Source organism: Hevea brasiliensis, chromosome 3 (assembly GCF_030052815.1).
Source record: "Hevea brasiliensis isolate MT/VB/25A 57/8 chromosome 3, ASM3005281v1, whole genome shotgun sequence".
Lineage (NCBI taxonomy): Eukaryota > Viridiplantae > Streptophyta > Magnoliopsida > Malpighiales > Euphorbiaceae > Hevea > Hevea brasiliensis.
In genome coordinates this window covers 90,618,910-90,644,106 of record NC_079495.1, presented here as the reverse complement: position 1 = coordinate 90,644,106, position 25,197 = coordinate 90,618,910, and the positions used below count along the sequence as shown (strand labels likewise).

Below are 25,197 nucleotides of genomic sequence, written 5' to 3'. Positions count from 1 at the left end.
TAAACTCTATTGCCGCATACTTAATCAGCTTGTCATACTGCCATGCTGGGGGTTAGGGTTGCACTGTTGGTGCTTATATTGGAGCTTAGGCTGGTATATTTCCACCTATTTGCTAGAAGAATGAAGCCATTTGTTGTACGAATTGTGCAAGGAACTGTTGCATGGGTGGGGCTAGTGCAGCTGATCCATCGGCATTCTGAGGAGCTGGGGCTTCCCCCTGTGCCTCAGCTGCACCCGATTTTTCTATGGAACGATCCCCTTCTTCCATTCCAATTCTCAAAGATTTCTACCTTCTGACAACCAATAAAAAGGAGATTTCTCTCCATTAGCCTATATTCAAGATGTAAATATACTATATGTATCAATCAATGACAATTGAGCAGTTGTACTAATAAAAAATATTTCAAAATCACAATTCAAAACCAAAGCTCTGATACCACTAAAACATATCACACCTTATCCCTTTGTAAGACATAACATGATTCTGTAGTATACCTAATGAATTACCGAACTTCGCCTACCGATAACCCATTAAATATACTGCAAGGGATTTTAAAACAATTCCATTTCTCACTTAAATGAGAATGAGAATAAAAGAGTTATTAAAATGTTCTTGGGTTGGATATATGCCATAAAATTCATTTAGAAATAATTTAGCGTTTTTAAAATTTTACAGAAAATCCGTGTGGTGACGGCTAAAAATGTAATAAAATAGTTCTTGAAACCTGTTAAAAATCAATTCATAAAGGTGTATCATAATAAATTTGAACTCAATCAAACATTAAATCATCTCATTTCATTCTCAACAAACTCTATTATAAAGAAAATAATTCATCATTTACAAAATTCAGTAAGAAATTTAAATATTTGCATTCATTGAGGTAACAAAGTTAATATTACAAAAATTTACATTAAACTGAAATGACCAAAATAACATTACAAGCTTTTTATACAACTGCTCAACGTCTATACATAAATACATACAGCTACATGTACATCAAAATGTAATTACAAGAGCATATCTAGTATATACAAAATGTAATTACAAGAGCATATCTAGTATATACCTGAAGCTATATCCTATCCTACTATATGCTGCTCACTCTGTAGCTCTTTCTTTCTCTTTACCTGTGACAGCATGAAATAGTTATTACTGAGTAGAACACGTAGTGGTACACAACTAGAATTTTAAAACTCATTATAAAGCATAATGTATCAAAACATAACAAATCATAATTTCCATAAATAAAAGAAATATTACCATGATTTGAAATCAATAATAATCAATTATTTAGATCACATTTCATTTGAGAAATCACAATTCACAAATCATAATTGCAAAAGTGTTACTAAGAACACACAGTTTGAACCATGACACAAAATTTCATGATCAATGCCGTGTTGTACACCACGACAAAGTAATCTACAACCTCACTAATTATTATTAATGAGGGAGGTGGCTAGCTAGCTATATGAGTATTCATCTGAACTCAACCTCAACTGGTAAACCAGGGAGGGAGGATCACATAATCGAACTCAACCCCATAAAAAGAGGAGGAACACAGTAAGAGACTGTCATACTAACTGTGGTTTAAAAATAATTTTCAAAAGTTTCTAAATCAATAATCACATTTGTAAAATAATAATCACATTCAAATCATCATAAAACCTATAAAGGGTTAATAACACTCAAATTTCTCAAACACTTCTAAAATCATTCAAAATCGGCCCACCCCTTTGCTACAATGATATAAAAGGGCCAACATCCGCCTTTCCACATTCACAAATTCATTTCATAAAATTAAAGTTCACAATGCAAGGGAAAATCATAAGTCATTCATATAAATCTATTCAAATCAATTTCAAAGTTTAAAACATAGAAAAAAGGTTAGTTGTGCACAAACCTTTACTAAGTCTCCTCTTTCCTTGACTCACTTTTCCTTATCTCCCAAGGTCTCCTTTTCTACTAAAATAAATAATTAAGATATCTCAATACTCATCCCAATTATCTCTAAAAGTTATTTAATAAATGCCTAATGAATTCTCTCAGTTGGCTATATAAATTTAAAAAATTTCTGGTTCTAGATAGTTTAGAATATTGACTTTGCAACCCTATTTTAACTTAATTTCAATCATAATTTGATGAAGTGTGCTTCATGAAAATTGTTCCTCTATGTCTTAGTTTTATTTTCCAATTTGAATCACTTAATTTGGAGTTCTAAATCTCAAGTTATGACCAAATTACTAAACACTGTTCCAGGTGCCACATCCTGAGATTCCAGGTTTTCCAGATTTGTATCCTAACTTTGCATTCTATATCCGGGTATCTTAAGCTTATAATTTAATCCTGGTCCCTGAAACAATGTTTTAGGTCTTTGTCTTAGGTTTCCAAATCATTTTGAATCACTTCAATTGGAGTTTTGTAGAGGAAGTTATGGCCTGATAACCATTCAGAAGTCAGAGGGCCGATTAGCTAAAGAGCAGGAATTCCAAATTTAGGATTCCTAACTTATGCCAACAATTTCCCTACCTTGCCCTAAGAACTGGACTATGGTCGAAACATGAAATTCTCAACCAAACATACCAAATGATAATTAAAATATTACAACTCAGCATACTATAAATCCATCAATTTCTTTCATCAATTGAACATAAATTCTCAACTAAAACATACCAAATGACTCTTATAAAATCAATTGCATCACATATCACAATAGCCCTAATTTTCCATAAGCCGTAATTTCCATATTCCAAAGTCATGCAAATTCATGCAAGCTCATTGCTTCAATCATGAATTCCACTTCATATAAGCTCAATTTCATGCTTAATTCATTTAAAACACATCAAAACCCAAACCTCCTATGGCTGGTCGAAAATCCAACCCCTTCTAACAACCATGATTTCATCCATTTTCAAGTTATTTCTACTTAATCAACCTTAATTCAATGAATATACATCAATTTAAGTTGGAAGAGTGACTTACCTCTAGTGGTGCTTTTTAAATCTTCAAATTCCTTCACTTTCTTCAATTCCTTTTGCTCCCAAACTTGAAATCTAGGGCTAATTAAAAGTTTTCTAGGGTTTGGTTCTAAAAATTAATGGGAAAAAATCAAGCTTTTAAAGCTTAAATTACCTTAGCAATGGAGGAAAATGGAAAGAGGATGACAGAGATGAGGTGTCGGCCAAAAAATAAGGAAGAAGACAATTTGTTTTTTTATTTGATTTTTGGTCTTTTTAAGTTGATAATTATCCCTAAAATTCATAAATTAAAATTATAACTTTTAATTGTATCATGCTTGTGTCATGCTTAGGTCATAATGATAATTAAGATTAAAATTTTCATTTCTTTCCCTGCACTTATTCATTTTTTATTCCTTTTTCAATATTTTAATTTTACATAATTTAATGGACATTTAGGTCAAAAGTCACCTCTAGGAGTGAATTAACCAAAATGCCCCTCATCAGGTTATAGTCCATTTTTTAATAATGCCCGATGAGTCCTTAAGTTCTGATTCACTTATTTGTCCTTATTTCCTTTTTATTTTCATAATTTTCTAGTTCACAATAGTTTCGCTATTATCCCTTAACTAAGAATGTCATGGGGTCTCCCACGAATTTAGGGTAGCAACTGAGCTCGCAGTCACTTCCTGGGTCGATTACACATCACCGGGACCTAGGCTCATTTAACCTATTTATGCTTCATTTTTCTTATTTTCATCCAACTTTATTTGATCTTTATCAATTTTATTTATGGCTTCTCTATGTGATTTAAGTATAGTTCTAGACATTCTAGCTGTCCGAATAGACATTGGTCACTGAAACAGTAGAATGCACATGACTACTTAGTATGAGGGTGTTACATCACTGGTAGAATGATTGTTATTGTTGATACTATTGTTGTTGTTGTTGTTACGGTTGCTATGATTAATCTCGTGCAGCTTCATGTTCATGTCTGATAGCTTCAACCCAACAAAAAATTAATTTGAAAGTGTAAAAACTCAATTTATGAAATAGAAACTCATTTGAAAGTAACAATTAATCAGGTTGACTTTGGATTGATTTTAGGCATAGAAAATTTGAAAAGCAAGCCACATCCTATCTTAGAAGGTTTGAAAGAAGATATACTAGCACAACTACTTTATTCATGGTTTTGTGCTTTTTAAGCATGTGCTTAAAGATAATGGAGTGGCATTACAACTCTAGAAGACCAAAACTAATCAATTTGTAACACAATACTAGAATCATCATTTGTATTTAGTATTACTATTTGCTTATGTAAAAAATATCACCTTAACTATGTCATAACACTAAAATTTATTTTCAAGATAGTTTTAAAATATTATACTAACAAAGAGAAAAACAATTCAAATAGCTTTCACTTAAAAAAAAAAAAAAGACTTTCAACGATGGATTGATAAATCCATCACTAATAATGTAGATTAGCAATGAATTTATTACAGATTCATTGTTGAAGCCTTTCAGCGATGAGATTTTCAGTAATCATTATAAGCCATCACTAATCCATAACTATTAAAAACATTGACTTTTAGTGACAGATTTTATTTTGTCGTTGAAACCCACGTCTTTAAAGTATTCGCAACGAATTAGCTACATATTACTAGTTCATTGCTAATCAGTGTCATTAGCAATTGAGTTTTGATTCGTTGCTGAAAATCCTATTTTTCTATAGTGTTTTTATAACAATATTTAAAAAAAGTAATTTTCTAAAAATAGTTTTGAACCTGTATGAGAAATGAATCTTTAAATATCACAACTTTGCATATTCATCATGCAAGGGTGACTGGAAAAAGGTTCTAGATTTATGGGCGATAGGGTCTCGCAAGGGAATCCATTTGTGCGAGAGGGTGGTTATTGGTGTGAGCTAGTGCTGTCACTAGCCTTGCTACAACAAGGCTAATAACAACACTGGACACAAGTACGACACTAAGTTTCATTGACGTTTGTTGATTCTTTTGAAGAACTAGCTCGAGTAGTAAGAAAGGAGCTTTGGTCATAACTTAAGTTCGAAAAAATTTACGAAACCACCACCCCTTTGTTCATGCCCATGTTTTGGCTAAAGTTTGTTTTTTCATTTTTTTTTGTTTTAGATTTACTTTTTGGGAAAATTACTAAAAAAACATGTACTTTTTTTTAATTATAATATACTAATTAAATTACTAATTGAACTCTACGCTTTTCAACTTTTCCTAATTATACCATGTCGTCACCAAGTCCTTTGGTGAACGTAGAGTTTAATTAGTAATTTAATTAGTATAGGGTATAACTGCAAAAAAAATTGAAAGTATATATATATAATCTCCCCTAAAATTATTAAATTTTAAATATAAACTATTATTTATGTAGATTATTAATTAAAATATATAAATTTAAATGGGTTCGAGTATTATTTAGGTAATATAATAGAATTTGGGATAAGTTCGAGTAATTATAATATTAATCGTATTTGGATTGAATGATTTTCACAGTACTTTATCTGTTGCCATTCAGAGTATAATTTAAAGATTAAAAAAAATAAAATTTTCTTAAATATTTACTTTAAAATTTATATATAATTATTTAAAGTAAATACAATGGCAATAACAATTAAGGTATTGTTTGGTTGGGGGTAAGTTAATTCACTAACTTGAAGTTCCCAAGAAGTTAACAAATTCAGTTTATTTGGATGGCGTTTTGTTTCAACTTATTGGGAAGTCTAGGAAGCCACTTCTTTCACTTATTAAGAAGTAACTTACTTATCTATACTAATTAAATCATCAATTAAGTTATTTATTTTTAACCTTTTCTAATTATACCCTATCATCACTAGGTTTGTTAATTAACTTACTCCGTTAGTGTGATGTGGCCGGTCCATTAGGTAATTAATGAACCTAATGACGATAGGGTTTTTCTGGCATGAGTTTAAACATTATTGTAATTTCTTGAGTGTTTTTGTAATTCTTGGAATTGAGTTCTTAGTGTTGTTGTTGCAATTTTTGGGTTTTGTTGTTAATTTTTTCATTATTTCTTTTTTTTTTATTGTGTGAAAAATTATAAATAATTTTTAGTATTTAAAATATAAAATAATATTTTTCTATTAAAAGTTAAAAATAATTATTTTAATTTTCTTATAAAAAATAAATTTATTTAAACTTAAATTAAAAAATCTGAATTAATTCCAGTAAAAATTTAAAAATAAATTTATTTAAACATGAATAAAAAAAATTTAAGGATAAAATTGAGCTTCCTTCCATAATAATTTACAAAGTGAGAAGCTAGGCAAAGTCATAAATAAGATAAAATAGAGAAGTACCGTAGCAAAAATAAAGAAAAATGGAAATCACACTCCTTCTCACATGAGATATAATAAAATAGTAGACAGTGATCTGTAAAGTCAAGCCAGCATTTAGCGTGATTTCACTCGCATTTGGAGTTCATTTCGCGTTGTTGTTCGAATTCGAAATCGAAGCCTAGCTCCAGTACTCCACTTGTTTATATACAAGGAATATCCAAAATCCAAAATCGGAAAAAAAAAAAAAGACCAAGAGAGAGAGAATTGAATACACAAAGCCCAGTTTCCATCTTAAGCTAGCTTCTTCGCTCTAACCCTATCAATATAAGAGAAGGAGAAGTGAAGTAATCTATGAGAGAGCAGCTGCTGGTGGTGGTTGAGTAAGCGCCTGTGGATACGACGACTGTTTGATGGCACTCAAGCTTGAACAGCAGCTCAAGGAGGTGGGATCGAAGCTCGAGTCCCCTCCTATTAACAAAGACGCTCTTATTAAGCTTTTGAAGGTACACATTTCTCTGAATTCTTAACTAATTGTTTGAATTTTGTAAGCTTCTTGTGAATTTATGGAGGAAGAGGAGTTATTGTTGTTGCTTTCTTTTTTTTTTTTTTTTTTTTCTGAGAGAACTGTGGAAAGGAAATGAAAGAAAACACAATTTTGGTTTCTTATTTTTGTATTATCTGTGTTTTTCAATTGTAACTAGAGTTGCTTTATGTAGTTGGATTAGGGTTCGTTTTTAACTTGAGCTCTGAATATTGGAACTTCCATGCTTCAATTGCTTTCTTTTTGGATAGAATGGAGCGTTTGATAAAAATTTGATTGAATTAGGGTTTGTTGCTGCAACCGTTCTTTCATGGGTTTGGAGCTAAAATGGATGATATAGAAAACTGAGACAAGTAATTATGAAGTACAATTGGATGCGCTTATTTGTTTACTGTTTAGATTGAATTATAGAATATGTAAGATTCAACATTTTAATTTGCTTCTTATTTGGTTGGTTGAATCGTATTGAGCATTTCTGCTTGAATTATTATGGCTCTTGGATGTGGCTTCTGTGGTGTTTTCATCTAAGAATTGCGCTCTTGATCAGCCTTATTCGGTAATATTTGGGATGTTTGGGAATATGTAGAGTAAAATTTTTGGCCTGTGGCATTAAGTTGTGCGCTATGCCATATTACAACAGATGGCAATGTTGTGGTTACATGTCATTGGCGCTGAATGCCTGATTGCTATGCAGAACATGGTTGCTAGGTTTGGGTGGTGTTCATGGATTTTCCCTTTGGGCTGATGAACTCAATGGTTTGTTTGTCAGATTGTATTTACCTAAGACATTTGAGGTACATGCTATTGGATGGATTTCAAATTTGAACTTAAAGGCCAAAGCTTTTTTCTTTCTTTTTTTCTGGTTGGGGGAGGACCTACAGGCGTAGTACTGAACTTATGCAATCATTTATAACATAAATTCCTACAACTTGTATAGTTTTTAGTTTGATAAGAGGCAACATAGGAGGTTTTGGTTTTCTGGGGGCTGTTAAATGAGGGGTTTGGTTTGATGGGGCTTGGGATGGGATGGTATTGCATGCTTACATGAGTTTCAAATTAGAGTTTTTGAACCTTTCTTGGACGATGACTTTTTATTTTTGTGGTCACAATATGACAATTATGAAACACAAAAGGGAGCTATGATTGAACAAGCATATATTTTCTCTTTGCAATTATGAGATGTCATATTCTCAAATATTTCATGGATAACTGGGTGTAAAACATGAGATTATCATGATGTTAAATTTCTCCAATGTCTGCTTAACCTAGTATTCAACTTTTGTGTGGTAATCTAATTTCAATTTGTTGTGCAAAAATCTCCAATTTAAGATTTTGTGCCAATGGTCATTGATGTCACATTCCAATTACTTGTTGTTGGAAATTGGCTGTGGCAATATATCAAAATTCTGTCAATGGCCTCAACTGAGCTAGAAGGTACGAGAAAAAGCAACTGTATTTTTGAGGGGTTGGCTTTTGCGTGCCTTTGAGTAGAAGTAGCTTTTAAAGATTGCCATATTAGATTTCTTGCAAGCTTTTGATCAGAATGTGTCTCTAGAGTCTTTATTGAAAGTAAATCTAAAAATATAGTGATTGTTGTTCAAACTAATTAAAATTTATCTACTGTATTGAACTAAAGTGTTGAGTGACATGAATGAAAATTTCCCTAAATGATAATATAAAAGATTCATAATCATTGGTTTGAAGTGGGTTGGGTCCCAAAGCTGTGTAGAACTTACTTGCTTTCACATGCAAGCAGTAGTTTTTTTTAATATAATTTTTGTTTTATATTTTTTTTTGAACTGCATATGAATTGTAGTTAGAGAGCCACCAAATGGTAACATCTAATTTTTGTTCCTTATATTAAATTGCTTTCTATGTGATTTAACTGACATCATCTGTTGAAACTAACTCAGCTATCTAGAGTCCATTCCAAACCTTCTAAAATATAAAAGAACTTATCCATTTAATGCACTATTTTTTTGTGTGTCTTTGTGGACCAAAGTTGCTGGGGCTGAACTGGGGTGCAACTCTTCCAGTCATTGCCACAAATTTACCCTTTCATTCTTTGATGTTTGGTTTTCTTTTTTAAGTCATCTAGTGCCAATTTCCTTTTTCCTGTGGCTAACTATCTGTTGAATAATGTTCTGTATTTCATGAATAGTGTGCCATATGGGGTCCTTGGTGCTGAGGCTGTTTTGCTGCACTGTTCATTGTTGGCAGACTAAGAAAATAATACTTAATGATAGTTAAATTATCTTTGATGCTCATGCTTGTATTTCTAGTGTAATGAGCAAAGGTAGGATCCTTGTTTCATTAAATGGTAATATTTCTGAAATATTTTCTTTGCCTGCAGCAAGCTGCTACGTGCCTTTCCGAGATGGAACAATTGCCATCAGCGACTATGATGGAGTCAATGCAACCTTTCCTTAATGCAATTGTGAAGCCAGAATTGCTGAATCATCAAGATAAGGATGTTAAGCTTCTACTTGTAACCTGTATTTGTGAGATAACCCAATTACAGCTCCTGAAGCTCCTTACAGTGATGATGTTTTAAAGGTGCATATTCTTTTATGAAGCTTAGCTGATTAATGCAATTTTATTGATGTATTTTAATATCTCACCAACTATTCCTCCTGATCTGTCTATACTTCTCTGCAGGATATTTTTCACTTGATTGTCAGCACTTTTAGCGGGTTAAGTGATACTAGTGGTCCATCATTTGGAAGGAGAGTTGTTATTTTGGAGACCCTTGCCAAATATAGGTCATGCGTTGTGATGTTGGATCTAGAATGTGATGATCTGGTGAATAAAATGTTCAGTACATTTTTTTCTGTTGCCAGGTGTGTTTTATTTCATCATTTATTTTCTGTTATATAAGGGGTTAGCGTTGATAGAATACCACCTCCTCTCATATTTGCATTCCTCTATCGACATGGCATGAGTATTGTTTCCGTTTCTTAAATTTCAAACCCAGGCACCTTAGGATTGCAAATTACCTGACCTTTGGCATGCTTAGCTTGGTGTGCTTACAAAACAAGATATATATTTAAGTTTATTAAACGAGTTGAGGCAAACTGAGTGCAACATTTTTGAAGTTTGGCTTTTTAAATGAATGAACTGAAATTAAGTAGATCATTCTCCATAGACTTCAATTATAAATAATATTATTTACAAATTTATTACAAAAACTATTTAAAAGTAATCAATATACGTAACCATATTTGTTCTATTTAACATTAGTATGTAGGATAAATATGCAACTTTGAGGGATAAGGGACTGCAGTGTAAGTTTATAAATTGAAAAAAATTATTTAATTTCTTATAGTAAACAGTAAATAAGTACTTTTTTCTATATCATAAATAAAAATGCACAAAACTTAAAATCAAAATTAAATTATTTAATGAGTTTATACATGAGCTGGCTCACTAGTCTGAATGAGCGAAAATCAAGTGTGCCAATAAAAATGCATAAAACTTAGGCTCCGTTTGTTTTATAGAAAATATTTTCCTGAAAAATATCTTTCATATTTTCTAGCGTTTGGGTCACTGTTTTCCTAGTCAAAGGGAAAACTAAACTATTTTTAAGGAAAATGACTTCCTCTTCTCAAAAGAGGAAGTCATTTTCTTGACTTTGAGAATATAAAAATGTGAAAACACTTTATACATGTATGACATAAATATTTAACATTGCAGCCAAATAATAGAAAATATTTTCATGAAAAATATTTTTTTAGAAAATAATTTTTGTGGAATACATATACAAGTTATTTTCCACAAAACTGAGCCTTAACATAAAAATCAAATTATTTAATGAGTTTATACATGAGCTGACTCACCCATTTGAATGAGCCGAATTTTACCAAAATCAAGTGTGCCTTACTTATTAAAGAAGCTTTAAAAATGAGCATGAGCTTAGCTTTAACTTTGACAAACAAGTGAGTGTTTACCGAGCAAGCTGAGTTCCCTTTAGTTTATGAAGGGCTTGTCTCATTTGTAATTAGGAAAAGACCATATCTATTAGACAGTGCATGTAGCACACATTAGAGATAAAATGAAAGGGGGTCAAATAATATGGCTTGGTTATGTTGAATGTAGAGTATAGAATGTCTTAGAATGGAAGTGCTATAAGTTAATGGCGGAAGGAGTGAGAAGGGAAAGGGGAAGACCTAGAATGACATGGAGGGAAGTAGTATCAAAAGATTTACAATTTTTAATATTGATGCAGAATTGGCTTCAAATAGAGTTGAATGGCAAAAAAGGATCTATATAGCTAATTCCCCAACTAGTTTAAAGTTAAGTCTTAGTTGTTTGTTGTAATTATGCAATCCTATTTGTTAATGGAAACCAAAAATATAGCTACTACTTGTCTGATCATGTATCTGTTTATAAGGTTTGTGTTAAAAACAAACAAGATAATACATTTTGGCTTCTCTCTCTCTCTCTTTCTCACATTTTTTGTTCTCTATTTAATTCCATATTCAAGATATCATTTACCGATTATCTATTGATCTGAAAATTTTCACTTACGCAGTGATGATCATCAAGAAAGTGTATTGTCATCGATGCAAAAAATAATGGTTGTTCTCATAGAAGAAATTGAAGATATTCGGGAGGATCTCTTGCTTGTCATATTATCCGTATTAGGAAGAAATAGATCTGTAAGCAAATTTACCGTGCTTTATGTTATAACTTATTGTTTTCACTCTTTTTTTTGTTTTTTTTTTTTTTTGTTTTTTTTTTTTGAAATTAGGAGCTCATTTTGTGAAACCTGTGATTCCAGGATGTTTCTTCAGCTGCAAGGAGACTTGCCATGAATGTAATAGAGCAATGTGCTGGAAAACTTGAACCTGGAATAAAGCAGTTCCTTGTATCATCAATGTCAGGAGATAACAAGTCGGAAAATAGTCATATTGACTATCATGAAGTCATATATGATATTTACTGTTGTGCCCCTCAGATCTTATTGGGAGTCATTCCTTACCTCACTGGGGAACTATTGGTAATTAGCTGACTCAGTGGCCTGCATTTGTATATTTGATTTTGCCTGTGGCATATAATGATTTTAATTCTGAAGCTCTCAAACATTGAATACTTCCTACCGAAATGAGCTTGTCATTATCATGTCATATGCAAGTATTTCTTATAATGCTTTTTGAACGTCGACGTGGAGGGACATAGTATCAAAAAATTTACATTTTTTGAATATTGATATGGAATCGGTCTCAAATAAAGCTGAATCGTGAAAAAGGATTTATATGGCTGACCTCATCTAGTTTGGGATTAAGGCTTAGTTGTTGTTGATGATGCTTTTTGAATATTGAATCAATGGATTTATATTCCAAATTTTACTACTACATCATTTGCAGAAGTAAAATAACAGAATTTTTCATATTTAATTTAAATTCATTTGGAGCCTAATTTATTTCTACTTTGCAAGTTTATAACATTGAAATTTGATGAATTGTTTCTCAGTTTACAAGTCTTTGTATTTGCAGACTGATCAGCTCGACGTTCGTTTAAAAGCAGTGGGGTTAGTTGGAGATCTGTCTGCTCTGCCAGGCTCTGCTATCAGTGGAGCATTTCAGCCAATCTTTTCAGAGTTTTTGAAAAGGTTGGCTGATAGAGGAGTAGAAGTCCGAATGTCTGTCCTGGAACGTGTCAAAACCTGTCTCTTGTCAAATCCTTTCCGAGCTGAGGCTTCTCAAATAATCTGTAAGTATGTTGCTTGATTTTTACAAAATCACATGTGTAATACATCTTTGTTTTGATCTACTCAATTGTTTTCCAGCTGCTCTCTGTGATCGACTATTGGACTATGATGAGAATGTCCGAAAACAAGTTGTTGATGTGATTTGTGATGCGGCGTGTTATGCCCTGAATTCTATTCCTGTTGAAACCATACAACTAGTTGCGGAGCGTCTTCGAGACAAATCTGTATGTATGCTTTTTCCTCAAGTTAAAGAATGCTAAAATGTTTATTAGTTGCTAGCAATCATTTATAATTTTCCAATGTATATCTTTTCCCGCAGCTACTTGTTAAGAGATATACCATGGAGAGAATGGCTGAGATTTTCAGGGTTTATTGTGTGAAGTCCTCTGATGGCTCAGTTAGTCCTGGTGAATTTGATTGGATTCCTGGGAAGATTTTGAGATGTTTTTATGACAGAGATTTCAGGTAAGGCAGTCTTGGTTTGCTGGCTGCAATATGTAAATATAAATATAAATATAAATATAAATATTTCCTGATAATCCCTGCTTGTCCTGCTGCCTTGTCATCAAATTGTTGGTGGGGAGTTTATCCTCTGCAACATTGAGACCCAGATATATGAATTTTCTTGTGGATCTGCAGTTAATGACTTAATGTAGATTTCCATTACATATGTTCTGAATAACTTCAATTTTTGCATCAGCAGAGTCTGTGAGATGATTGAAACCAATTAGAAGGTGGAAAGTACTTTGCTTCTCCTCTGAATATGGGCTAAATATCTAACATGTTGATTGGTTCTGCAGATCAGATACAATTGAATCTGTTCTTTGTGGGTCCATGTTCCCAATGGAGTTCTCAGTCAAAGAAAGAGTTAAGCTTTGGGTCAGAATATTCTCTGCATGTGACAAAGTAGAGCTGAAAGCTCTTGAGAAGATATTGGAGCAGAAGCAACGGTATGTCATAATTACTTGGTTGACATCAGGCAACTGCACCTGACATTTTATAGACCTACGCTCTTTCAATTTTATGTATTTTAATGGATGGTGCACTCATTTTCAGGGGATTTCTTATTGGATTGCAGGTTACAACAAGAGATGCAGAGGTATCTATCTGTCAGGCAGATGCATCAGGTTTGCAAATTCTGGAGATTGAATTACTCAAATCGAAGCCGAAAGATAGAATTAAGAATATAACAGCTAAAATACCTTTTCTTGTGTGAATACAGGATGTAGATGCTCCTGAATTCCAAAAAAAAGTCCTTTTTGGTTTTCGTATCATGTCTCGCTCGTTTGCTGAGCCTGCTAAGGCTGAGGAGAATTTTCAGATACTTGATCAATTGAAAGATACCAATATCTGGAAGATTTTAACAAATCTCCTTGATGCTAACACTGGTTTCCATCAAGCTTGTACTGGTCGGGTAAGCAATAAAATTGTGATGGGTGTAAATAGGTTTTGAGTATGAACAACTAGGAATGGAGATGCTTCGGGTGTTGGATTTGGGGCATTACATTTCGACCGATGTATTTAGGGTGTGACCATTTGAGTTGAATTGAGTTTTCACCAGTTAACGGAAAAGAAGGGTAGGGTTGGGGGGGGTGAGGGGGTGGTGGTTGGTGGCGTGGTCTTTTGTGGAATGCAAAGCCACTAATTTTGACAGTCTGTATTATTGCAAGTTTTACTGGTATCAACGTGACCATATTGTCTCATTTAACATCTGTTCCCCACTATCACTGCTGCTATGATTGTCATAAGTGACAGTTCAATACCATCTTTTGTGATTTAGTATCACACCATGATGTGCTACTACCACATTGTTTCCCCCTACAAATATGATCCATGCTTAGATAGCAAACCATGTTTGTTCCTGCAAAGGCACCATCTTTTGTTGCCATCATTGCATTACTATTGTTGCCACCAGTTGCACTGCCTACTTTTAGAACTATCAACATCAGATCAAACCATTGCCTAAAGCAACTTGTTGATATTGCTTCAGACAGAACCATTGCGACTAGGCTGTTTTTTCAATTTCTCCAATCAAGGAAGCAATCTGTCACTAGTATGATTATAATTGATTTTTTTTTCACTGTAAGTGGAAAATTTCTTGAGTTTGTTGAAATTGGCAAGAATTGGACCAAGATCTGATGCATCCCATATCGTTTAGCAAGGGAGGTCTTGAGCATTATATATATGGGTTTGCAATCCTCTCCTTACAAGCTGGCTTTTAAGGTGGAGTTAGACAGATTAATATAATTTGGTATTAGAGCCTCACCTTGTCTGGTCGGTGGGCCTTGATCCCTGTTTTCTGTACGAGGACGTATGGTATAAAGGGGTTGGGAATGATGTGTCCCATATCGGTTAGCTAGGGTATATGGGTTTGTAACCTTCCCCTTACAAGCTAGCTGTTAAAATGGAGTTAGGCAGTTCATATCAAGATCTGTCTCTCTTGGATTCCATTATTTAGATACTAGGCCAAGGAACTTCACTAGATTTAATTATTAATTCAAACAACTCAATGTTAACTGCAAATATCATAAATTTTAATTCTGCTTTTCTGATTGAATTGGTAAAATTAAGTTTGCTTTTACTTCAATAATTAATAGGTTGATTATGAAACTACTTGTTCCGATTTGTTTTATGGAAAAGTTTCTCAGGATTGGAGTCCTTTTTACTGCAGGAGGATTTGCTTAAAATACTTGGTGAGAAACACCGGCTTTATGATTTTCTGGGCAATCTCTCAGTTAAGAGTTCTTATTTACTTTTCAACAAAGAGCATGTGAAAGAAATTCTGTTGGAGGCCACCACACATAAATCTGCTGGAAATACACAATTTACTCAATCGTGTATGGATATACTGGTGGTAAGAATATGCATCTATACTTGCTTGGTCTTTTATGGTCTCCATGAGGGTCTGTCATATAGTTGCTTAACTTGAGTTGGTAACTTTTTAGTGTAATACTGCATATAATGTCTTTTCTTGTGTGTTCTTATCTTTATCTTTGTAGCTCTATCATGGGCTTGCTGGACCATCACCTTCCATTATGTGGTAGTATTATCTGATTATTTTTATTTTTTTTCTTTTTTTTTGTTTAAAAATTTTCAAATCTTCAGCTACTTGCACGCTTCAGTCCAATGCTACTTGGCGGGGCTGAAGAAGAATTAGTAAATTTTCTGAAAGATGATAATGAGATGATAAAAGAAGGTGCTTTGCACATTTTGGCGAAGGCTGGGGGTACCATCCGAGAACAGCTCGCAGTGTCATCAAGGTGCGGCTCTTCATTATTTGACAAATTATAGCCTTTGCATTGTGTATATGTTCATATTCTTCTTTTGCTTACCTGTAGTTCAATTGACCTTATATTGGAGAGGCTCTGCTTAGAAGGTAGTCGAAGACAGGCCAAGTATGCTGTGCATGCCCTAGCAGCAATAACAAAGGATGATGGGCTCAAGTCTCTTTCTGTTTTATACAAGGTTATTTTTGTCCTTGGACTTTTTCATATGCATCATGGTCTTGGATATAGGCAATGCTGATGTTTATTCTCTTATCCAATTTGTAGAGACTCGTGGACATGCTGGAGGAGAAGAGACATTTGCCTGCTGTACTACAATCTCTGGGATGCATAGCTGAGACTGCAATGCCAGTTTTTGAAACCAGGGAGAATGAAATTGAAGAATTCATAAAAAGCAAGATTCTTAAATGTGGCAGTGTATGCCTTCAAAGATCCTTTAGACATGTGCATACACTTTCTGTTTAACTACTTTTAATATAATATTGTGCTTTGCGGTTGCAGAAAGCAGAAGACAATGGAAAAGCAAGCTGGGATGACATAAGCGAACTTTGTTTGTTGAAGGTTGGTTAGTCAGGGGAAGTTGTTTTTTCCCTTAATCTTTTCAAAATAGGAAATATGGAATTAATATCAAATTTGCTTGGTAGTATGTTCCTGGATTTGTTGTACGCTATTTGGTAGAGGGTACGGAAAGTGATGTTAATGCCTACCTTTGTTTGGGAAAGGAGTGAAACAAGAAGAAAAAAGTGATGTTAACTCTTGTTTGTGAAAAGGAATGAGAAAAAGAGGAGAAGATTATTTAAGGTTTTCCCATTGCCTTTAATTTGCTTCAGAACTTTGAAAATCCTTATCCACCTATTGGGCAAGGGAGGTAAAGTAAGTTTCGCTTTAGTGAAGTATTTTATTTTATTTAATCAATTCTTACCTTTACTTTTTCTTTGAGAATCCAAGATTCCCTTTTTCTTATGAACTCTTTTTTCTTAACTTTTCCTTTGAGGGGGGTATTGTTGTCATTTTATAATTCTGCATTTTACATTCTTTTTCTTCATTTCTTAATCAAAAAAGGTGAGGGTAAATTACCTTTCTTCCCTATCTCTTCTTTTATGAGAATAATCCAAGCAAGATGAGGATAAACACTTTACTTCCCATCTCCTACTCATCTTTGTATGACCATCCCTCCATTTCTCTTCATACTTCCTATTGAGAATTATTATGGAACCAAGAGTGTGAATGTCAAACTGGCAGGCTACATATTGAATTGGGCTTGAAACTAAGCTTTCCATCACCGATTAGTTTGGTTTGCCAACACTTATATGCCTTTTAGTTTTCTTGTACACTACCTTGTGGGACTTGTTCCCACAAGTGATATTCCAACACTCCCCCTCAAGTGGCAAACCAGACATCTGGTTGACACTAGAAATCTGAAACTTAAATGCAGTGCCAACACCGGGAAATTGAACTGAAACTGAATTTGGGCACTGACTTGCATTGATGCCATGTTGAGAATTATTATGGACCCTAGAGTGTGAATATCAAACTGGCAGGCCACATGTTGAATTGGGCTTGAAACTGGACTCTCCATCACCAAAACACTTATATGCCCTTTATTTTTCTTGTACACGACCGATGTGGGACTTGTTCCCACAATGACATTCCAACACTTCCTAAACAAAAGGTTAAACTAGGCTCTATTGATAGTTTTATTGATATAATAATTTGACAATCCTTTTTACATCTGGTTGCATCTACGATTTGCTTGCAGATATATGGGATCAAGACACTTGTCAAGAGCTACTTGCCTGTAAAAGATGCACAACTTCGTCCTGGCATTGATAGCCTTTTGGAGATCCTGAGGAATATTCTTCTGTTTGGAGAAATATCAAAGGATACAGAATCGAGGTCTTGCATTCATTGATTTCTTCGTGGTTTATATATAAATTGTTGTTCTTGTAGTTTCTGGATTATTCTTCTATGAGGTTTTCCATTTCATATACACATTTGTCTTACCTACAGTTCAGTTGATAAGGCCCATTTGAGACTTGCTTCTGCTAAGGCTGTTCTTCGTTTGTCAAAGCACTGGGATCACAAGATACCTTTTGATGTCTTCCACCTAACTTTAAGGACACCGGAGGTGAAGTCCTTAGAAATTTTCCTCAAGGTCATCGATACATTATTTTATATCACTTGTAATTCTTCCCCACTTGTTTTCTTTTGGGTCTTGTAGATCACTTTCCCCCAAGCTAGGAAACTATTCCTAAGCAAAGTTCATCAATATATAAAGGACCGGCTTCTGGATGTGAAGTATGCCTGTGCCTTCTTACTTAATATAACTGGATTAAAGCCCCTTGATTTTGAAGAGGTAGCTATATGAGTACTGATTGGTTCAAAGTTATTATTATTGATAACCAAGTGAAGTGCATATCGTGCTTGCTTTGAAAGTAAAATTTCTGATGTCATCTCGGCTGAGTTTGTACTTTTTTTTCAATGGCAGGAAAAGCAGAATCTTGCTGATATTATTCAAATGCATTACCAAGCAAAGGCACGTCAACTCTCTGTACAGAGTGATGCAAGTACCTCAGCTGCATATCCTGAAGACATTCTACCATATTTGGTCCATGCCCTTGCTCATCATTCATGTCCTGACGCTGATGAATGCAAGGATGTTAAAGCATTTGAGACAATATACCGGTACTTCAAATTTCACCTTTTATTTTGTTTTGGATATGCTTTGTAGACATTGTTTCATATGATTTAGTTTCATAAGTTTAAGCCAATAACATTTATCGATAAGAAAATGGGAACTAACAGAGGAGATAACACTGATTCTATTATGTCTGTTTTAGGCAATTGCACTTGATTCTTTCTATTTTGTTGCACAAAGATGAAGATGCAAAGTCAGAATCTAGCACCAACAAAGAGAAGGAGAATATATCTGCAATAGTTTATATCTTTGAAAGTATCAAGCGTTCAGAGGATATAGTTGATGCAGCAAAGTCAAAGGTTGTGGACAATATGTCATCTTTGTTTTCATTGTTAAATTTACAATTTTGTGCATAATTATTGGAAGGTTGAAGAAACCACACCTACAAAAATATGAAAAACAAATGACTCAAAGCTCAATGAAATGTAGAATACCAAGCTTATCTTTGTAATTGTTGACATTCACAGAATTCTCATGCAATCTCTGAACTTGGGCTGGCAATCACCAAGCGCTTAGCTCCGAAGGAGGATGATATACAAACTTTGGCTTCACCGGTTTCCCTGCCTCCAATGCTTTACAAATCACATGAGAAGAAAGAAGGAGATGATTCTCTGGTATCTTATCTCCAACTTAAAATTATCTTCATGGTTCTATTAAGTTAACACTATTGAACTCATGGAGAAGAAGTTGCTGATTCTATTCTATAGAGTTGGCTAATTTTGTTAGGCTGATGTCTTTTGATTTTTCAACTTATTTACTTGTTGATATATAGATGAATGTTATGTGTGTTGACATCATTGCATTTTTTTTTTTTTGGGTAGGCAACTGAGGGAAAAATGTGGTTGGCTGATGAGAATGTCTTGACTCAATTTGAATTGCTTAATTTAGAAACTGATGGAAAAGTATGCTCTCCTCCTTAAGGATGCTTTTTAGCTATGCACTAATATTTTGTGATATTTAGTGTCACTTGTATTTTTCACTAACATATGCCCCTTCTGTAATCACTTCAGATTAATTCAGATATTGCTGAGGATGTGGTTCTAAAAGACAGTGAAAGAGAAGCAAATGAGGTGCCCCTTGGCAAAATGATAAAACAGTTAAAATCGCCTGGCACCAAGGGTGGCAAGGTTAAAAAGAACAAGTCTTTGTCAGCTAAAACAAAAAATGCTGAAAGTGATGTTGATATCTTGAAGATGGTCAGGGAAATAAATTTGGATAATATGGGGCTCTCTAGTAAGTTTGAGTCAAGCAATGGTCATAAAGATTTTCCAAGTGAAAAAACAAAGTCAGAACTGGAGCATGAAAAATCTAAAAAAATAAAGGCTACGGATGTAGCATCTGTTCCAGTACCTAAACGACGGAGATCATCATCTTCTCATAGTGCTAGACTGTCTTCAAGCAATTTATTTATTCCATTAAGTGCTTCAAGAGATGATTCAAGCCCTGATTCAAAAGAGAAGAAGAAGTCTATCCCAAAACTAAGGTCCGAGTCTGATTTGTTGGTAGCATGCATGCGAAAGAATATAAGCTTCACATCAAAACACAAAGGCAAACGCACTGAGTTGGGTCACAAGAGCAAAGAAAATGAAGTTGAAGAAGTTGCTAATCTGAAGGTAAGCTTTTTCTTTTTTTATTAACATAGAAGCAGTAACTCCTTAATAACCTTGGGGCTTTTATTTTGTGTATATTTCACCTCTTTATTACTTCTATTGTAGAAGTCTGTTGTGTTAGGGGACACTGATATGATAAATGCAAGTAATAATTTTAAGTCTTCAACTGGAAGCATGAAGAAGAGAAAAAGAAGAAGCATTGCAGGCTTGGCAAAGGTTAACACATCCGCATGCTCACCGTTTTGTTTTCTCATTTGTAGTGTTTCATCGCTATTGCATAACTTAGTAATGTGATGTCGTCTTTGAGTGAGGAATTTACATATGCCTTTTATTAATTTCTTGTTATCAGTTTTTCTCTAGTACTCTACGATACCCAAAATGAATTCTCAAAAGTTGACCCATCTGATGGCCTGTTTTAGACCAATCTGACCTGAACTGCACTTATTGGCACCTATATGTAGTCGAGTTCAATAACTGTTTTTAAGCAACCTGAAAGATGGCAAGCTGGTGTACTGTTCTCTGTTCTAATTTTATGGTGCAAATAAATATCCTGTTGTAATTTATTCACAAGCATGGTTATTACAGTGATTTTTTACCAGTAATATTTCAGATTGTGTGAATTGTTTTCATAAATTTATTTATTTCTCAGGGTTTTCTTTATTGCTTATAGTACTCTGGATGGTTTTCCTACTAATATGTGATTATGCCCTGCTTTATTTTCTTTTCCAGTGCACAACAAAGAAAAGCGGAGTTGATATTGAAGAATTAATTGGTTATAGAATAAAGGTTTGGTGGCCCATGGATAAGCAGTGAGTACTCTCTTAATATCTCTGTCTCCCCTCCTCCAACTTTATTTTATTTATTTATTTAATGGTGGGAGGGATGGGGGGCAAGACTCTTCATTTATTCGCAAGACTCTTCATTTATTCAATGTCAAAATTTTGTTGAAAATAATGTTCCTGGATTTCCTTCAAGGCTTTGTTTGATTTTTTTATGCACCAAGTTCATGTGCCTGTCTTGATTTTTGATCTTTGCTGGTGTGCTTATCAAACCATCTAAGGCAACTCTTTTTGTGAGTCACTCATGAACTCTGCTGCTTTTCCTGATTTACTTTTTTGTATTTTATTACTCTATTACAAGATGCTCAACTCTGCTAATACTTTTTCTGGTTGTTATCTAAAAGAAGATGCACACAACTGTAGATAGTATTGGGTGTTAATGTGATGTTGGGTAGATGTTAAGTTCAAAAACTGTAGAGTTGGAATTGTGACTACAGAGGCTTTCCTTTTGTTCCAGCAAAATGTAAAATGTTTATATCTAGTATTTGGAATTATGTCCTCATGTTGTATTATTTTGCTTTAATCAACAGGTTTTATGAAGGCACTGTTAAATCTTATGACCCTATAAAAAGGAAACATGTGGTATGCTGCTCTTTCTTTCGTCCTCGCTCTCACCCCCTAAGCATGATTTATTTTGCTCATTTTGCAACTTTGTGTAGATATTATATGATGACGGAGACATAGAAGTACTCCGTTTAGAAAAAGAGCGGTGGGAGCTTGTTGACAAAGGTCGCAAATCTATGAAGGTTTTACCAACTTATTGCTTCTGCCATTTTTCCTTGAAATAAAGCAATTGAATGTTTCCAAGGCAATCAGAAGTGACTTTGTTTTTCCTTTGCACCATTTCAGAAGTCAAACTCATTGAAGCATCCCCAGTCAACTAAAGTGTAAGGATTGCCTTCTAATGAAGAATATAATCATCTTTATAAAATTGAAAAACTGTCATCAAAACACTAGGTTCTGTATAATTATGTTGTGCTGCTATTTTTCTTCATGGCACCATGTCTTGGTTATGGCATTTCTTTTTGTATGGAAGCTTGATATTTCTCTGAGAATTCCTTCTTATGCTCTTGCCTAAAATTTTTGTTACTGTTCTACAGATCGCCTGCACAGAAAAGTAGAAGTTTGGGTAACATACATCAGAACAAGGAATCAGAAAATATGTAATAGAAAAGTTTTCATCATTGTTGAAGTCTTTTACTTTTATGTCTCCAATGGCACCACTATATATTTATTGATTTTTTTTTTCTTTAGTACTAAAGGAAAAAGAACTCCTAAGAAAAACTCAAAGCGTGTAAATAAAGAGCCTGAGGTTAAAGATGACTTTGATGTATCAAATGCTGAACCCACTGAGGAATCTAAAGGAGACAAGGAAAAACAAGGTGAACTGCCTTTTACTTTCCAATTAATTTTAAATGATAAAAAAGTTATTGGTTTGCAATGTCAATGATTTTTTGAAATTGTAAATAAATCATCCAGGTTTGTTTCATACAAAAGATCTCACAAGTTGATATGGAGATTATTTTATATTTGTTATTTTGGGCAATTATATCATTTAATTTCTGCTTCTAATCATTTTGCATTTTTGCTTGGAAATGGAGTGAGATGGTGAACATTGGGCTACAATATCTCTTTATACACCATCCATGTTCAAACTTGCATATGCAAATTTTGTAGAATACATTTGTATATTGGTTCTTTATGGTGTTTTGTGTGGGTTACAAGTTCTCTTTATTGTTTATACACTGTTCATGTTTAAACTTCCAGATGCACTATATGGAGACTATGTTTGTATATTGGTGGTTCACATGACTTTATTTTCTTCCAGGTGGTTCTCATGGGGAACGTGATGAAAGGGTGACAGAGCACTTGACTGATGTGGATGAATCTCATAAGGAAGTTACATCAGTTTCTGGAGGAAAACACTTGGGAGACACACTGGAGAACCAAAATCAATCAGACGAATCTGATGGAGAAGTGAAATCCAATTCTGAAGGTAAAGTTTTTGCAGATACTGAGAGTATACCAGAAGATGCTCAAAAAGATGATGCAGAAGAGGACTCCCATCCTGAAGAACGGGAAGATGAATCAAGTGAAGGCATGCGAGAGGAAGCAAATAAAGACAAATCAGACTCTGAAGGGACTCAAGATGAAGACATTGATGGGACTACGCTCAGAAATCCAAAGAAAGCACGTATCGAAGCAAGTCCTTCCAATGAAGAGGATGCTGAGATATCTGATGATGAGCCTCTTGTATGTACCTTTTGCCATGTGTTTAGTTTATGCATTATGAATCGATCCATGCCAGATAATATTTCATATTTTGATTTCATTCTTATAAAATGCAGAGCAAATGGAAGCATAAAGTACAAAAATCAGCATCAAGGAAAGCAAGATAAGCTGTTAAGGTTGGAAACTGTCTTCTTGTCCAGAGGAAAAACACAGAAAGCTTGGTTCTTGAGTAGATTCTAATGCATTTTGTTTAGGTGGTGTAGTTGGCAGAAGGTGAAAGAAGGTGAAAGAGCCATTTAATGTTGTAAACAAACAGTAACGAATAAATTCGGAAGTGGTTGGCACTGATCACATATGAATGTAAAGTAACAATTGGCACTTCCGTATGGTTAAGTAGGAAAGTTAATCGCAATTTCCTGTAATTGCCTTGTATTAGTGGTAGAAAAACATATTGGTGTAATGGTTAATGGGGTGTAGTGTAGTTCATCTTTCTAACCACCAGGATTGATTTATAGATAGATCATTTGTACAGTTTAGTTGGGGATGGTGTTGTATGTTGCATATTCTTGTTTGATTTTGACACCCATCAAAATGATCAAGCTGACTTGCTAGTTTGTTTCATGTCAATTACTCTTTCTTTTTTCATTGAATTGAATTCGTCTTTTTTCCTTCTCTAATGTGTACGCGGAGAATTGAAGAGTTTATCAGATTGAGTGGGGCTGGGTTTAAGATCATGTCAAATTTCATTGCTAGTCTTTGGGAGTGCTCGTGAATTTTTTCCTTCAACTGTATGGAAGTTTCATGTCTAGATAGTTGGAACGAATCAAATCTTGGTTCTTTTTTTTGTTTTTAATTCATTAACGAAGTCAGCAACATTCAAGATTCAAATTACTATACAAAATTGATCTAGTTCATTTTTCAACTCTTGTTTTATAAGTGGACAAGTCATTAAGACGTGAAAGTTTCAAAAGAAAAAAAAAATCCTGTTCAAACCCATAAATTTTGATTTCTCCTTTAAATATGACTATTTTGCTTAGCAGGGGAATTTGTTTTCAACTTCAACTTGCAGTCTCCACACAATGAACCGGTAAAAGCGAGTATATTTTTTTTTAATTTATTGGAGATAAATATGTATAAATAGGCAAAAGCAGGCTTAAGAAAGAGATGAGCTTCTTGATAAAATTATGATAATTTTACTAAGTGAGCACAATCGATCGATATGAAATCCTGAAAAACTAATTGACTAACATAAGATGAAAGCTATTGTCACACCAACCCACTAATATAAGATAGCCAAGTGAATACAATCGATTGATATGAGATCCTGAAAAGCCAATTTATTAATATAAGATGAAAATTATTGCCACACCAACCCATTAATACAAAATGAAAGTTATTGCCAATAGAAACAAACTATATTGAGAGTCTGTCCACCTTCACAAGTAGTTTTCCCATTGAAAGATCAAACAAAAAAAAAAGATTAACCATTCAACCTCACAAAGGAGGAGGCAGAAAACAGGACGCAACCCTCTAGTAGAGAAGAAGAAAACACCCACTATACCAAAAAAGACAAAAGAAAAAAAAAACTGAGAAAATGAGCCACCACCACTCAGAATATTCATTCAACCACATTGGGTGTGCAGTGTGCCTCTTACTTTGTGGTCTATATCACATCTCTTTATTTATAAAACTTCTCTTAAAATGGTTTTATTTACACAATTTTATATCCTTGTGAATAAATCTGAAAACTAAAGTCAAAGCTATAGCCTCTCAATCACCATATAGCCTTAGCCATAGTTCATAAATAAGCTTTTGATTTTGGATCTCTTTCTAAAAGGTATAGAGATACTTATTTGGTGACCCTTTATATGCACCGACCAAATTTAATGTTATTACGAATTACTTTATCAATGAGATTAAAATAAAGAATTTTTTTTATAGAGTTAACACATTCTTCCATCCTGATCCATAATATTGTATACTTAAGTTAATTT

The 25,197-nt window shown here is 33.8% G+C and overlaps 1 protein-coding gene across 1 annotated transcript; it reads left to right on the top strand.

The window, feature by feature from the left end:
* The first annotated feature begins 6,398 nt into the window (after positions 1 to 6,398).
* LOC110637242 (sister chromatid cohesion protein PDS5 homolog A) lies at positions 6,399 to 23,830 on the top strand. Its single transcript, XM_058144053.1, is given in 34 exon segments — positions 6,399 to 6,792; positions 9,184 to 9,340; positions 9,343 to 9,386; positions 9,489 to 9,670; positions 11,362 to 11,488; positions 11,611 to 11,829; positions 12,326 to 12,542; positions 12,619 to 12,764; positions 12,860 to 13,005; positions 13,341 to 13,490; positions 13,619 to 13,667; positions 13,763 to 13,954; positions 15,212 to 15,394; positions 15,646 to 15,800; positions 15,879 to 16,005; positions 16,092 to 16,241; positions 16,326 to 16,385; positions 17,584 to 17,720; positions 17,835 to 17,952; positions 18,046 to 18,180; positions 18,313 to 18,509; positions 18,665 to 18,821; positions 18,990 to 19,136; positions 19,344 to 19,424; positions 19,533 to 20,135; positions 20,238 to 20,348; positions 20,862 to 20,941; positions 21,502 to 21,553; positions 21,631 to 21,717; positions 21,821 to 21,858; positions 22,072 to 22,134; positions 22,226 to 22,353; positions 22,800 to 23,224; positions 23,320 to 23,830. Coding segments are annotated over 34 exon segments (5,007 nt in total). The 5' UTR covers positions 6,399 to 6,699; the 3' UTR covers positions 23,371 to 23,830.
* The last annotated feature ends 1,367 nt before the right edge of the window (positions 23,831 to 25,197 follow it).